Genomic DNA, 14903 nt, shown 5'->3' with positions numbered 1-14903 from the left:
AAGAGGGAAAAATGATGTAATCTTACTTCAATTAAAAGATATTTTAAAAAATTTAAAAACCCTCCCAAAACAAAGGTAGCTAACAGCAGGATAAAAGCCTGGCATCTTTGTCTTCATTTTGTATCTCTCTTTTAGTTTGGGCCAGATTCTGTTTAACTCTACATGTAGGCATGTTAATCACTGATACCTAGGTTGCCTCATGCCTCTTTAAGACTAAAAGCAGAAAGTATTCTACCAACAACTTTTCCAATGTCTAGTTTCTAGAAAAGGATCCTGAAAGACCCAAATATCACCCTAAACCTGCAGTCACCTGGATTCTAGGAATGGCAAAGCCTCTCTGATATATTACCCTACAATAAAAACACACTCCACCCCTAAGTAGTAGTAGTACTCATCACTGAAGACAGAATATCCCCTGAAGTGGAAAGAATTTTTCTGAGGCCATCTTGCAATACCAGAACTGAGACAAAGATCAACCAGCCAGACCACAGCTTGACTTCATTATACATGCCTCTTGACCCTTACCCCATGACTCAGTTCTTCCTCGGTTTAAACCTAAAGCTCATGTCATTACACAGATGGCCTGAAATTCTTAATTTGTATCTTCCTCAAATTTCTGTTTTGAGGCCGGGCAGTGGTGGTGCACACCTTTGATCCCAGCACTCCAGAGGCAAAGGCCGAGGCAGGCTGATCTCTGTGAGTTCGGTCTACAGAGCAAGTTCCAGGACATCTAAAGCTATACAGAGAAACACTGTATAAAAAATAAATAAATAAACAAATAAATAAATAAATGCTTTCTTTGGTGACAAGTGGTTAGACCTAACATGTTAGGATATACCCTCCACCCCATGTCATGCCTTTGGCGTGGGATTCTAATTCTATTAATATGACACTACACTAAAGTACAAGAACCTAGTAAATCAAGAGAAATAAAAACTGGGGCTGGAGAGATAGCTCAGCAGTTAACAGCACTCAATGGCTGCTCTTCCAGAGGACCCAGGTTCAATTCTCAGCATCCACATAGCAACTCACAAATGTCTGTAATTTCAGTCTCAGAAGACCTGGTGCCCTCTTCTGTGCACATGTGGTACACAGAGAAACATACAAGCAAAACACACACTAACATTTTTAAAAAACAAAAACAAAACATCAGAAAACTAGAGAATCATTGTGATAATGATAAAAAACACAAACTAATGAGAAATGTATAAGTAGAGTCCCCCATGGCTGGGCTGTGGCGGCGCACACCTTTAATCCCAGCACTTGGGAGGCAGAGGAAGGCGGATCTCTGTGAGTTTGAGGCCAGCCTGGTCTACAGAGCAAAATCCAGGATAGGCACCAAAACTACAGAGAGAAACCCTATGTTGAAAAATCAAAGAGTTCCTGAGGTACACATTAAAACGGAAGGGATTTGGCCAAGCATAGCGGCACATGCCTTCATTTTCAACAGTCCTTAAGGTAGGTGATTATCTGTGGGTCTGAGGCCAGTCTGAGTGCAAAGAAAGTTTTAGGCCAGCCAGTGCTGCATAAAGAGACCCTCCTGCCTGTGTGGATGTGGATGAATCTAACTAACTAAAATAAAATAAAAATAAACAAAAAATAAGTAAATGGATTTGTTTTTTAAGAAGGAATAAAAACTAAGGCTTATAAAAACTTAGGAAAAAATGTTAGTTCAAATTAGGCAAATAAAACAATTAAATTCTTTGAATCAATATTCTAAGAGGTTTATTATTTCTTCTTAATCTAAACAAAAATACAAAGGAGAAATATGTTTTTTGTTTTTAAAGATTTATTTATTTATTTTGCATACAGTGTTCTGCCTACATACCAGAAGAGGGTGCCAGATCTTATTTCAGAGCGTTGTGAGTCACCATGTGGTTGCTGAGAATTGAACTGAGGACCTCTGGAAGAGAGTGCTCTTAACCGCTGAGCTATCTCTCCAGTCCAGGAGAAACATTTGTAAGAAATTAAAAGCTCTAATGTATTTGTTATATCTTACCCCAAAAGAAAAAGTTTTTTTTTTTAAAAAAAGAGCTATACACTTTATGTTACTTACAAAAATCTTTATTAGAAAAAAGAAACCATACCTCCTTGAAGAATCTATTTAAGACTGATAGTCCAAACTCTGTTTGCTCCTCTTCAATGGTAACTTCATACTCTGCCTGATTGAAGAGATTAGGAAAAAGAAAGGTTAGTGATATTACTTACAACAGTATTTCTAAATGCTTTAAATTATCTGATCTATGAACTGACATGGCACCCTCAGAACCAGAGAACAGTTCTATGGGTTAAATCTAAATAGTTCTCCAAGAATGTAAGGACAATGCCAGGGTAAAAATGTCAGGGAGAGCTAGGTGTGGCGGTGCATGCCTTTAGTCCCAGCACTCAGGAAGCAGGCTGATCTCTGTGAGTTCAAAGCCATCCTGTTCTACAGAATGAGTTCCAGGACAGCCAGGGCTACACACAGAAATCCTGTTTCAAACCCCACCCCACACCCCAAAAAAACTCTAAAAAACTTGTCTCAGAAAAGTCAGTGAGGGTGGGTGGGTTAATCTTCATTGTTTATTTGACTGAATTTAAACCCACCATAGGAATATATTCCTAGATATTTCCATGAAGGTGTTTCTAGAAAGGATAAATTGAGCAGGAAAGATCTACCCTAAATGTGGACAGTGTACTATCCCATAAGCTGGAGTTTTAGCTTATAAAAAAAGAGAAAACAAAGTTAAGGAGATGGTTAGCAGTTAAGTACACTTACTGCTCTTGCTGAGGATTCAGGTTCAGTTCTCAGAACCTGTATGGTGGTTCACAATAACGTATAACTCCAGTCCTAAAGCATCCAACACCATCTTCTGGCCACAAGGGGCATCAGACATACACATAGCACATTTCCACACAAACGTGCAGGTTCTCACACATAAAATATTTTTTTAAAGGAAAAAGCAAGATGAAGAGCAGCATTCATCTCTTGATGCTTTTTCATATATAAAAATATTCATGCCGGGCGGTGGTGGCGCACACCTTTAATCCCAGCACTAGGAGGCAGAGCCAGGCAGATCTCTGTGAGTTCGAGGCCAGCCTGGGCTACCAAGTGAGTTCCAGGAAAGGCTCAAAGCTACACAGAGAAACCCTGTCTCAAAAAACCAAAAAAAAAAAAATATATATTCATTAGGAGTCAGGAAGGTTATACATGCCCATAATCTCAGCAATAATGAGTTGGAGGTAGGTCTGCTATAGTTCAAGGCCAGGCCAAGATACATTGTGAGAGCCCTGACCTACAAAGTGAGGTACAGACCAGCATGGGTTACAAAGTAAGACCCTATCTCAAAAAGAAGGGGAAGGAGAGAAGGAGGAAAATATGACATCAAGACAATTACCAACTCTGCCAAGTCTAGTTTTTAATATTCAAAAGCACAAAATCGGGCAGTGCAACCCTGAGATGAACCACTCACCACTGCATCCAAGAATTCAATGCATCTCTTTAGATCTGGTTTTGTATCACAGAATTGTCTGAAAAGAAGTCTTCCTATTGGCTGCTTGTCACAAAGGCTGCTAAAATCCTTTTCTGAGTAAAGGGGAGAAACAAGCATAGTAGTTACTACCTACTAAGTTCTATTCTGAATCTACTTTCTATTTTCACTTACTATAATGGAAGTCAAATTAGTATTTCTATGGTAATTTCTAAACTGTTTACTAATTTAAACTGAGTTATGACACATTTAAAAGACACAAGTGGGGATGGGAGATGTCTGAGTTCGCAAAGTGCTTACTGCACAAGCATGGGGTCCTGAGTTCATATATGAAGCACCCACATAAAAAGCTGGGCATGGTGGGGTGTTCCTGTAATACTAGGGCTGAAGAGGTGAAGAAAGGCAGATTCCAGGGGCTCACTAGCCAGACAATCTAGCTGAATTGCCAAGCTCCAGGTTTAGTGAGGGACTCTGTCTCAAAAAATAAGGTAGAAAATTATCAAGGAAAACACTTAATGTTGTTGTCTAGCCTACACATGCACATCCACAAACATGTACAGATACATACACATAAATATAAATAATGAATAAATAAAAATAAAAACAAAATAGGCAGAAATGATTGTGGTGGCATATGTTTATAATTCTGGAGGCTGAGGCAGAAGGACTATACATTCAAGGGCAGCCTGGGTTACATGGTAAGATTCTGTCTCAAAAAAACAAAACCAACCAAGGGAGAACCAAAAAAAAAAAAACAACTAGAACTTGTAAGAATTTGTGAAGTCTAACTTGAAATAGACTGTTCTTTTCAAAAATGAAATATATAGGAGATAGATAAGCTCTAGGGATGGCCATCCACAAGGAAGGCAGGAGCATAAAGGGGACTTTCTACTACTTCACCCATCCTAGGTATCTAGAATAAATTGCATATGCAATAATACACTAAATCAGAATTTTAAAAACCTCTCTCCATCTACTTTTTATACTTGCAAACAAAATTTAAAATATTTATGCTTATTGATTTGTTTGTTTTTTTATATTTAATGTTTATTACCTTCCCTTTTTATAGTTATTTGCTTATTTTTTTCTTTTCTGCAGAAAAAAATTGTATCCCTTGCCTCTCCTTACCTTAGTGATATTGTTCTGAGAATAAGGCCCTTGTATTCCAGCATTGTGTCAAGAAGAATACAAAACAAGGTTCCAGGCAGCTTGGCCGGAGGGTGGGGGTAGCACACACCTTTAATCCCAGCACTCAGGAGGCAGAAGCAGGCGATCTCTGAGTTTTAGGTCACTCTGATCTACAGAGTGAGTTCCAGGACAGCCAGGGCTACCCAGAGAAACCCTGTTTCAAACCCCACCCCATACCCACCCCCAAATAAAACCTCTAAAACAAAAGCATTGTTTAGAACAAGTAAACCTTCAGCAAGAAAGCCATGTTCAGCAACAGGAGAACGCAAATAAGAACAAAGTCTAAAACATCTATGGATTAAAATGTAACAGTAAAATCCATTACTTCATTTTTGTTTGTTTGTTTTGTTATGAGACAGGGTCTCATTATGTAGACCTGGCTGGCCTACAACTTCCTATGTAGACCAGGCTGGCTTAGAACACACAGAGATGCATTTGCTTCTGCCTCCAGAAGACTAGGATCAAATATGGGTACTTCTACATAGGCCCACTACTGTAACACGAATCTTTTTTCTTTTTCTTTTTTTGGTTTTTCGAGACAGGGTTTCTCTTGTGTAGCTTTGCGCCTTTCCTGGAACTCACTTGGTAGTCCAGGCTGGCCTCGAACTCACAGAGATCCGCCTGCCTCTGCCTCCCAAGTGCTGGGATTAAAGGCATGTGCCGCCGCCACTACCGCCCCGGCTGTAACACGAATCTTAAAAGGTCTTATTAATAAAAACAAACCCGGAGTCAGGTGTTGGTGTGAACGCTGAAAGATCAGAGAAACAGAACAAGCCACATCCAACCTCACCCTGCCAACTTCTCAGCTGATCTTGTTTCCTCAAACTGGAAGCTTCTGAGTCCTCATCCAAATGGATCTCAGCTGAACTGCTGCTAAAAGCCTAAAAGCTTCAAAAGCCTAAAAAAACCTCTAGTTCCTGGTCCCCATGCCTTATATACCTTTCTGTTTCCTGCCATCACTTCCTGGGATTAAAGGAATCTGTCTTTCCCAAGCAAGACATGGGATCTCCAGTACTGGGATTAAAGGTGTGTGTCACCATGCCTGGCTATTTCCAGTATAGCCTTGAACTCACAAAGATCCAGGATGGATCTCTGCCTCCGGAATGTTAGGATTAAAGGCGTGTGCTACCACTGCCTAACCTCTATGTTTAATATAGTAGCTGTTCTGTTCTCTGACTCCCAGATAAGTTTATTGGGGTACATAATATATAAACCACACATTACTTTGTATGCTAACTAAAAACAAAAGAAGAGGGGGAGTGAGGGGATGGGAAAGGGAAAAGAAAGGGAAGGGAGGGAATGGAATGGAGGAAAGGAGGGGACTGGAAGGGGAGGGGAGGTAGGCCAGTTGCTCTCCTAGCAGTGGCTACTATGACGGTTGGTTTTTGTCAATACAAATCTTCCTAGACATATCTAGGAAGAGGGGATTTTTTTCTTTAGATTTACTTTATGTGTATGAATATCTGAAAGTCAGAAGAGGGCACTGGATCCCCTGAAATTAGACTTACAGATGGTTGTGAGCCACAGTGTGGGTGCTAGGAACTGAACCCAGGTCCTCTGTAAGAGCAACCAGCACTCATTACTACTGAGCCATCTCCCCAGTCCCAAGAAGAGAGAAGCGTAATTGAAAAATGTCTTTGTAAAATTGGCCCATGGGAAGTCTAGAGGCCATTTTCTTGATTAATGATGATATGGGTGGGCCCAGCTCATTATGGGTGGTTCCACCTGGGCGGGTGGTCCTGGGGTGTATATGAAAGCAAATTGAGCAAACCACAGGAAGCAAGCCAGTAAACAGCTTTCCTCCATGGCCTTTGCTTCAGTTTTCACCTCCAGGTTCCTACCCTGAGTTCCTGCCCTGACTTCTATTGGTTATGGAGTCTGACCTAAGAGTTGTAAACTTAAATAAATCCTTTCCTCCCCAAGTTGCTTTTGACCATGGTATTTTCACAATGGTTAACTAAGACAATGGTTCTCAACTTGAAATGGACAAACATAGCTGGTTTCCCAAAAGTAACTCTAAAGCTAAAGAATTACAGTAAGTGAGCAAACCATAACAAATCCCTTCATTAAAGAGTTTATTAATATCAAGTAATTCTGGGAGTCTAAGCCATTCATTTTAGATCATTGGGTTTAAATATGGAAATGTCTAGACAAGGGGACTAGGGATTGAGTTCAGTAGACAGAGAGCTTATATAGCATGCACTTGGGTTCCATCCCTAACATCATATATACCATGTATGGCAGTACATGCCCATAATCCTAGCACTTGGGTAGTAAAAGCAAAATCAGAAGTTCAAGGTCATCCTTGTCTATGTAGCAAGTTCAAGGTCAGCCTGGCCTACATAAATGCATGTCTCAAAAAATATATCTAAATAAATAAAGCATTGAATTGTGCACACTTATTTTCTTTTACAAGACATCATTGACCAGTGATTTAATTCTCCAATATTAGAAAGTCAGTTCAAAGGGGGACTCTGTCCCCACCTACAGGAGAAGAACTCAAAGTTGCCCAAATGTCCAAGCCCAAATGAACTGGCCAGTAGTCCCTAAACAAGAAGTTCATTGCTAAGATACAGGCTACCTTCTTCCTCTTCTTCTCCTTATATTCCTGGTACCGTCTGTAGTTGGTATTAACAAAGAGGATAAAATCATCTTTAGAACCACTCTTCTGACAATTGTAGCTCAGTCTGAATTCTGACTGAGTCTATTCCTGTTGTGGTTGTTTCTCAGCTACTTCAGAGAAGACCTAAGGTCAGAGTCCCTCTGCTGTGCAGAAAACAGGAGGTCTCTCACTCTTCAGTTTGCCTCCTCAATGGGTCAACAATGAGAAAGGCTTCTCTTGACTCTAAATGTTCCTGAAGTGTGTGGAGGGCACTGTCTCTACCTCCTGCAGACTGTATTCTGAGGTCAGAGCACTTTCACCCTTTCACATTTCACTGAGGAGGAGGAGGAGGACACCATGTGTTCCCCCTAGCACTTTAACATATGCTTCCTTTACCATGTTTCTTCTTGGTAACATAACACAGGCTGGGCCCTATCCAGGAGAGTAAGAATGCAGATTGTCACCTTCTCCTCCTGAGTTATTTGGACAGCAGTATCAGAAGCCAGGAATGGTTTGAAAATAAGCAGCCTTAGATCTCTGGCCTTCAACTTCAAGACCCATGAAGCAGATAAACAAAACAAAACAAAAAGCACAGAAATGGACTTGGCTGTGGTCACGGTGGCTACTTGGATCCAATCAATCAATTTCTAGCACTCACATTGTGTGGTTCACAACAGCCTGCAACTTCAGCTTCAGGAGATCTAACACCTTCTTTTGGCCACCACAGGCACTGCACTCATATGTACAAAGCCATACACAGCCACAGCACCACAGGCACTGCACTCATATGTACAAAGCTATACACAGCCACAGCACCACAGGCATTGCACTCATATGTACAAAGCCATACACAGCCACAGCTTAAAATTTTTTTTAATTTTTTTTAAATTTAGGTATATGGGTGCTTTGCCTGCATATATGTCTGTGCACATGTGCACAGAGCCTGAGGAGGCCAGAAGAGGATGTTTGGATCTGGAGCTGCAGATAATTGTGAGCAGCCATGTGGATGTTGAGAACCAAACCTGGGTACTCGGCAAGAGTGGCAAGTGCTCTTAACCACTACGCCAACTCTGTAGCCTCAATATATACTAATTTTTATTAATAAAAAAAGTCAGCAATCATCTTACCTCTAACTTCACTCTAGAAAACCTAAAATCTCTCCTACACACAAAAGACTAAAGAAGTTATATGAAAAACTTATCAGGAAAGTTTTGAAGCAAATATAGACTGAAGAACTTAAAACATCTAAGTACTGATGCAACGTCAGACACCCTGCAGACATAGGAAGGCACTACTTACTCACCGATGGAGTATCTTAGCTCAGTGCACATGCTGACCGGGGGCAACTTCAGCATCTCCCTCCACTTTTTACTACGGCCATTCTTCTTGCTAAATCCTGCTAAAGTTGAAGATAAAGATTTAGATTTCAAATTGTGTTGTTTTTGCTTTTGAGACAAGGTCTCACTATGTAGTCCAGATAGGTCTTGAATTCTGGATCCTTCTGCATTAACTTCCTTCATGCTGAGGTTACACAGCTATATTATCATACCTAGACCCAAAAAAAATTCTGTTTGTTTCTTTATTAAAATATCGTTAATCAATATGGTAGTCACAATAGAAAAGTTTTTCATGCATTGTAAATACTATTGTCTTTAATATATCTATTTGAGTAGATACTATTTGAGTAGATACATAAAATGAATAAAGCTTATAATAATTTGTCTCAACTAGGTATCAGCTTAATTAAGTATAAAATTTCTCAATTTCCATTTCCAAAATTTATAAACTAGATCCAACATAACACACTCACTGTACAGTGCTACTTATAAACATTGGTTCAGAAGATATTTATATTTTTTTTTTAAGATTTATTTATTTATGTATACAGCGTACTGCTTGCATGTGTCCCTTCAGGCCAGAAGAGAGCATCAGATCTCATTACAGATGGTTGTGAGCCACCACGTGGTTGCTGGGAATTGAACTCAGGACCTCTGGAAGAACAGCCAGTGCTCTTAACCTCTGAGCCATCTCTCCAGCCCCTTATATTTATTTTTAAACAAATATTTACTAAGCACCTACCACATGTCAAACACCTTAAAAGCACTGAGAATGCAATGGTCAATTAAAAAACAAAGAAACAGTGGTGAGAGAAAGGGTTCAGTATGTAAAGATGCATACTTCTCTTGTAGAGGACCTGAGTTTTATTTCCAGCACCCACATTTGGTAGCTCACAACTGCCTGTAACTCCAAATGTAAGAGACCCAATATCCTCTTCTGGCCTCTACAGACACTATACTCTACACACACACACACACACACACACACACACACACACACACACACACACACACACACACGTGTGGAGGTGTGGGGGTGGGGAGGAGCCACAGCGCTGGGCAGGTAGAGACAGAGACATGCAATTTTTTTTTTAAATCTCTTTAAGAAAAAAAAAGTATAGTCTGGTGTGGAAGTAGAATTCAGAGATAAGAGTACATACATGCTGGGCGGTGGTGGCGCACGCCTTTAATCCCAGCACTCGGGAGGCAGAAGCAGGCGGATCTCTGTGAGTTCGAGGCCAGCCTGGGCTACCAAGTGAGTTCCAGGAAAGGCGCAAAGCTACACAGAGAAACCCTGTCTCGAAAAACCAAAAAAAAAAAAAAAAAGAGTTCATACATGCATGGAGGCCTGTGTTCCATCCTCAACAACAAAAACAAAGTCCCTCCTCTATATTTTTTTTTAATTTTTAGATTTATTTTATTTATGTCAGTGTTTTGCCTGAATTTATATGTGTACACCATGTGAATGCCTGGCATCCATGGAGGTCAGATCCTCTGGAACTGGAATTATGGGAGGTTATAAGCCACCATGTGGGGACTAGGAACCAAATCTAGGTTGTCTGCAAAAGAAATAAATGCTCTTAACCACTGAGCCATCTCTCTAGCGCCCCCACCCCAAATCCTAAGTAAGGGAGAATAGATTAATAAGCCATACAATAATAAATTATTAGAAAAAATTAGTAATATTGGTCAACAGTATGAAATAAAACCGAAGTTAAAAGGTGGAAGGTGCTATTGTAACTAAGTAGCATTGAAGGAGACATCCCTGCAAGAATCTCATGAGGACACACTTGAAGAACATGGGGCAAGAGCCTCTAGAAGACTGGAGAAGAGGGCTGTGCTGGCTAGTTTTATGTCAACTTGACACAAACTATAGTCATGTGAGAGGAGGGAACTTCTCATTAAGAAAATGCCTCCAAAAAAAAAAAACCCAAAAAACAAAAAAAAAAGAAAGAAAGAAAGAAAGAAAGAAAGAAAGAAAGAAAGAAAGAAAGAAAGAAAATACCTGCATAAGATCAAACTGTAGACAAGCCTATAGGACATTTTTTACTTAGTAATTGATGGACAGAGCCCAGCCCATTATGGATGGGCCCACCCCTGGGCTGATGGTCCTGGGCTCTTTAAGAAGGCAGGCTGAGCCAGCCATGAGGAGCAAACCAGTAAGGAGCACCCCTCCACGGCCTCTGCATCAGCTCCTACCTCCATTTTTTGACTTCCCTCAGTGATGGATTGTTACCTGGAAGTATAAGCTGAAATAACCCCTTTCCTCCCCTTGTTGCTTTGGTCATTGTCTTAGTTAGGGTTTCTACTGCTGTGAAGAGACACCATGACCATGCCAACTCTTATAAAGGAAAAACATTTAATTGGGGCTGGCTTACAGTTTCAGAGGTTTTGTCCATTATCATCATGGTGAGACATGGTGACATGCAGGCAGACATGGTACTAGAGAAGGAGCTGAGAGTTCTACATCTTGATCTGCAGGCAGCAGCAGGAGACTGTGTGCCACACTGGGTGTAACTTGAGCATATATGAAACCTCAAAACTCACCTCCACAGTGCCACACTTCCTCCAAAAAGGCCACACCTACTCCAACAAGGCCATACCTCCTAAGAGTGCCTTTCCCTATGGGCTAAGCACGCAACAAATGAATCTATGGGGGCCATACCTATTCAAACCACCACAGTCATGGTGTTTCATCACAGCAATAGTAACCCCAACTAGAACAGAAGTTGGAACCAGGATAGTGTGGTATTGCTGTGACAGCCCTGATGGTGTTGTTTTTGGGAGAATTATGGGAGGAACTTTGGAACTTTAGGCTAGAAAAAATATTTAGTGTTAAGTGTTCAATAAGCTGTTCTGTAGGAGTTTGGAAGTTAATAATGTTGAAAGCAGTGCAGACAATGGAGGCCTGGCTTGTGAAGTTTTAAAGGGAAACTTCTGAAGCAGACTCTACCAGACCATTTGTATAAAGAATCTGGTGTCTGGTCAGCTGGAGCTGAAGAATTGCTGTAAGTAACAAGAGACCAGAACCACTAAAGTAAAACCTTTATTTTGCTGGGACAATGGATGTTGGTCAGCTGGGGCTGAAGAATCAGCTATGATTAAGAGACCAGCATCATCAAGGTAAAGTCTTCTGGGAATGTTTCCTCCAGGTCAGCACACAGAATCTGTGTTCCAGAAGAGGCCAGGATTGCACCTTGTGCTGGCAAGCTAACTTGGTAGTGTAAGAGTCACCCAGGTAGTATTGGTTTTGAAGGCATGAAGGGGTCATGGAGAGCACCTGAGGCTTGGCACTATGTGGCAGGGCTGGGATCCCTGAAGTGAGCCCAGGAGAGGCAACTGGTGCAGTCCAGTTGCAGCAAGAAACCCCAGCCGTTTCGGAGATGCCAGTACCATGGGATGACCACTAAGATCACCAGCAGCAGTGAAGTAGAGCCAGCCAGAGCCTCCAAGACAAGCTGCAGAGCAGAGCCAGAGAGTTACCCAAGCCCTTTGTAGGAGCCCAGAAAAATCATGAATGGATCCTAGACATAAGACATTGAGTTATTTACACAGTTTGAATTTGGTTTTGCTTTGATTTGTTGTGACAGTGCCATGGTTCTTCCCTCTTGAAGTAAGAAAGTATTTAAGTTATTTTTTGTCTTATGCAAGCCCACAGTTAAGAGACATTATATTTTAAAAGGTTTTGGATTTTTAAGAGCCTGTATATTTTAAGTGTTTGAATTTTTAAAGGATGTGGGACTTCTTAAGTTTGTAAAATGTTTTATATTGTGATATCTTTATTAATGTGTGTTTATGGGGATGAACAAGAAAGGAAAGGTTGTGACTTAGCAGTGATGTGTTTGTGCTGGGAAGTGGTCATGCATGCCTTTAACCCCAGAACTCAGGAAGCAGAGGCAGTTGAATCTCTCAGTTGGAAGGCCAGCCTGGTCTGCAGAATGAGTTCCGGGACAGCAAGGACTACACAGAGAAGCCCTGTTTTGAAAAAACAAACAAACAGTGATTTTTTTTGTGTATCAAACTGACAAGGAGTCAGTTGTGCTAGCTAGTCTTATGTCAACTTGACACAAACTATAATCATCTGAGAGGAGGGAACCTCAATTAAGAAAATGCCTCTATAAGATTAACCTGTAGGCAGTGGTTCTCAACTTTAGGAGTTGAACAACTCGTTCACAGGGATCGCCTAAGACCATTAGAAAACAGATATTTACATTACAATTCATAACAGTAGCAAAATTACAGTTATGAAGTAGCAACAAAAATAACTTTATGGTTGGGGGTCACCACAACATGAGGAACTGTATTAAAGGGTTGCAGCATTAGGAAGGTTAAGAACTTCTGTTATAGGGCATTTTAATTGATTGAGGGTGAGGCCATCCCTGGGCTGGTGGTCCTGGATGCTATAAAAAAGCAGGCTAAGCAAACCTCGAGGAGTCAATAAGCAGCACTTCTCCATGGCCTCTGCATCAGCTCCTGCCTCCAAGTTCCTGCCCTGTTTGAGTTCCTGCCCTAACTTCTCTCCGTGATGACTGTTGCCTGGAAGTATAAGCTGAAATAAACCCTGTCCTCCCTAAGTTGCTTGGGTCATGGTGTTTCATCACAGCAATAATAACCCTAACTAGGACAAGGGCACTCATGATGAAACCAGAATGGGGCAAAGAGCTAAACTGCAATGTTTTTTAAAAGATCTGTTAGAACTAAAACTTTGCTTAAGTCAGAGAAATTAAATCTTTAATCTCAAACATTCTGAAAGATAAATTTTTACTGACTTACATCCAACAGTGTAATGTAGCTAAAGTGTCAACTAAGACTCAGAAAACTGGGAGGAAAGCCACATTTCCTTGAGATCTGGTGAGCTCTGTCTTCAATGCAGTGGTCTAGAATACTGTGAGACACATCAAAAGGTTGGGCTGAGCTCAGGAGAGAAAGCTCTGCTAGAACAGGGCAGGCAGGTATAGGCCCAAGGGCTCTTTCAGTCATCTTGTGTTCCTCATATACTCTATTGCAAATCTCAAGACTAGAAGCTCTGAATTCAACAGCCTACTTCCCACTGTTCCATTGGAAGCTCTGCCTCAGTGAGCCCTCCTCCCTCTCCAAACCCAGCGCCTCAGAAAGTCTGCCAAGTCACAGCTCCTCCGCTGGATCTGCTCAAGACAACATCTACAGGGTATTTAAGCTCCTATCCATAGACCTGCCATATGATTTTTCTTTCTTTCCCCCACCCCCGCCCAGATCACCCAGAAGTGCCTTGCTCAGATTAAACCTTGTCTTATTAATTCAGCTTGATTTGGTTTACTGCATAGGCAGAGAAACCCATTACCAGGGATTCAAAATACTTATCACCCAGAGCATGGTGTGTTAACATGCTCAAAACACTCACTACTTCCCCGCCCCACCCCCATATTCAGCCTTTAAAAAAAATTAAATAAATGTGTAATAAGCACTTGCCAGTACCACAGAATACACATAGTACTGCTTCAGCAGCACACAACCCTACTGTGAGATGGTCACACCACACAGACTAGATCCATCACCCAGCTTAGATAGCATTGGTCCGACCCTCACAGGTATGCCCAAAGAACATAAGGTTACCACTAAGTCCAAGTCCACTGCTGGTCTTGGTGTTCATGCTAAGGTAGGTGAGATCTCTGAGATCTCAGGCCCCTGGCTCCAGAAAGATTGATGCTATGGAGTTTAAATGAGCTTACTTATCTACATAGATGTCAGGCCCATGAACAGAACTCAGTATTCCTTTCCTCCCCTTTTAGAGTATGGTTTTCCTACATCTGTGGAAAATTCCCGGATCCATTTCCTGGACACCTGAAGGAACAAGTTTAGGTGGTAGGCTTTGCTTTTCTCTCTCCCATTCCCACGTCTCTACGGTGCTGGGGATTTAATCAGAGCTTAATTACTCAAATGTTCTACCAGTATATCTTCTGATATACCCAGCTTCAACTTTGCTATTGGTTTTTTGTTTTGTTTTGTTTTGATTTCTATTCCTACCACCCCAAGGTAGGTTGTCAGTGAAGGCTCTGGTTGAATGGTTAAAGAGAACCAATTCCTGGAAGTTGTCTTTTGACTTCCGTGTGTGTGTGTGTGTGTGTGTGTGTGTGTGTGTGTGTGTGTGCGCTATTCTCCTATTTCCTTGTGACACTATATCAAGTATGTATGAGGGTGCTTGGGATCTGAACCCTGGTCCTCATATTTGTACAGCAAGAACCTTACCTATGGAACCATCCATCACCCAAGGTCCCACCTTGTTTTTTGATATGGCACCTCTTCCTAGGACTTGTGTAGCTTTCGAGC

The 14903-nt window shown here is 41.2% G+C and overlaps 1 protein-coding gene across 8 annotated transcripts in view; it reads right to left on the bottom strand.

The window, feature by feature from the left end:
* The window catches only part of Grk4 (G protein-coupled receptor kinase 4), a 113204-nt gene that overhangs the window by 97186 nt on the left and 1115 nt on the right, over positions 1-14903 (bottom strand). For 7 of the 8 annotated variants that reach the window (XM_037208179.1, XM_028870832.2, XM_037208182.1 and 4 more), the window contains exons 2-4: positions 8564-8659; positions 3453-3565; positions 2088-2162 (exon numbers count right to left, since the gene is read on the bottom strand). In XM_037208179.1, coding sequence (XP_037064074.1) covers positions 2088-2162; positions 3453-3565; positions 8564-8659 — 284 coding nt within the window. The remainder of the gene's footprint in view (positions 1-2087; positions 2163-3452; positions 3566-8563; positions 8660-14903) is intronic. The other variant, XM_028870833.2, reaches the window with a different exon arrangement.

This window comes from Peromyscus leucopus, chromosome 7 (genome assembly GCF_004664715.2).
Source record: "Peromyscus leucopus breed LL Stock chromosome 7, UCI_PerLeu_2.1, whole genome shotgun sequence".
Taxonomy (NCBI): domain Eukaryota; kingdom Metazoa; phylum Chordata; class Mammalia; order Rodentia; family Cricetidae; genus Peromyscus; species Peromyscus leucopus.
The sequence above is the reverse complement of the archived record's forward strand: the minus strand, read 5'-3'. Positions and strand labels throughout refer to the sequence as shown.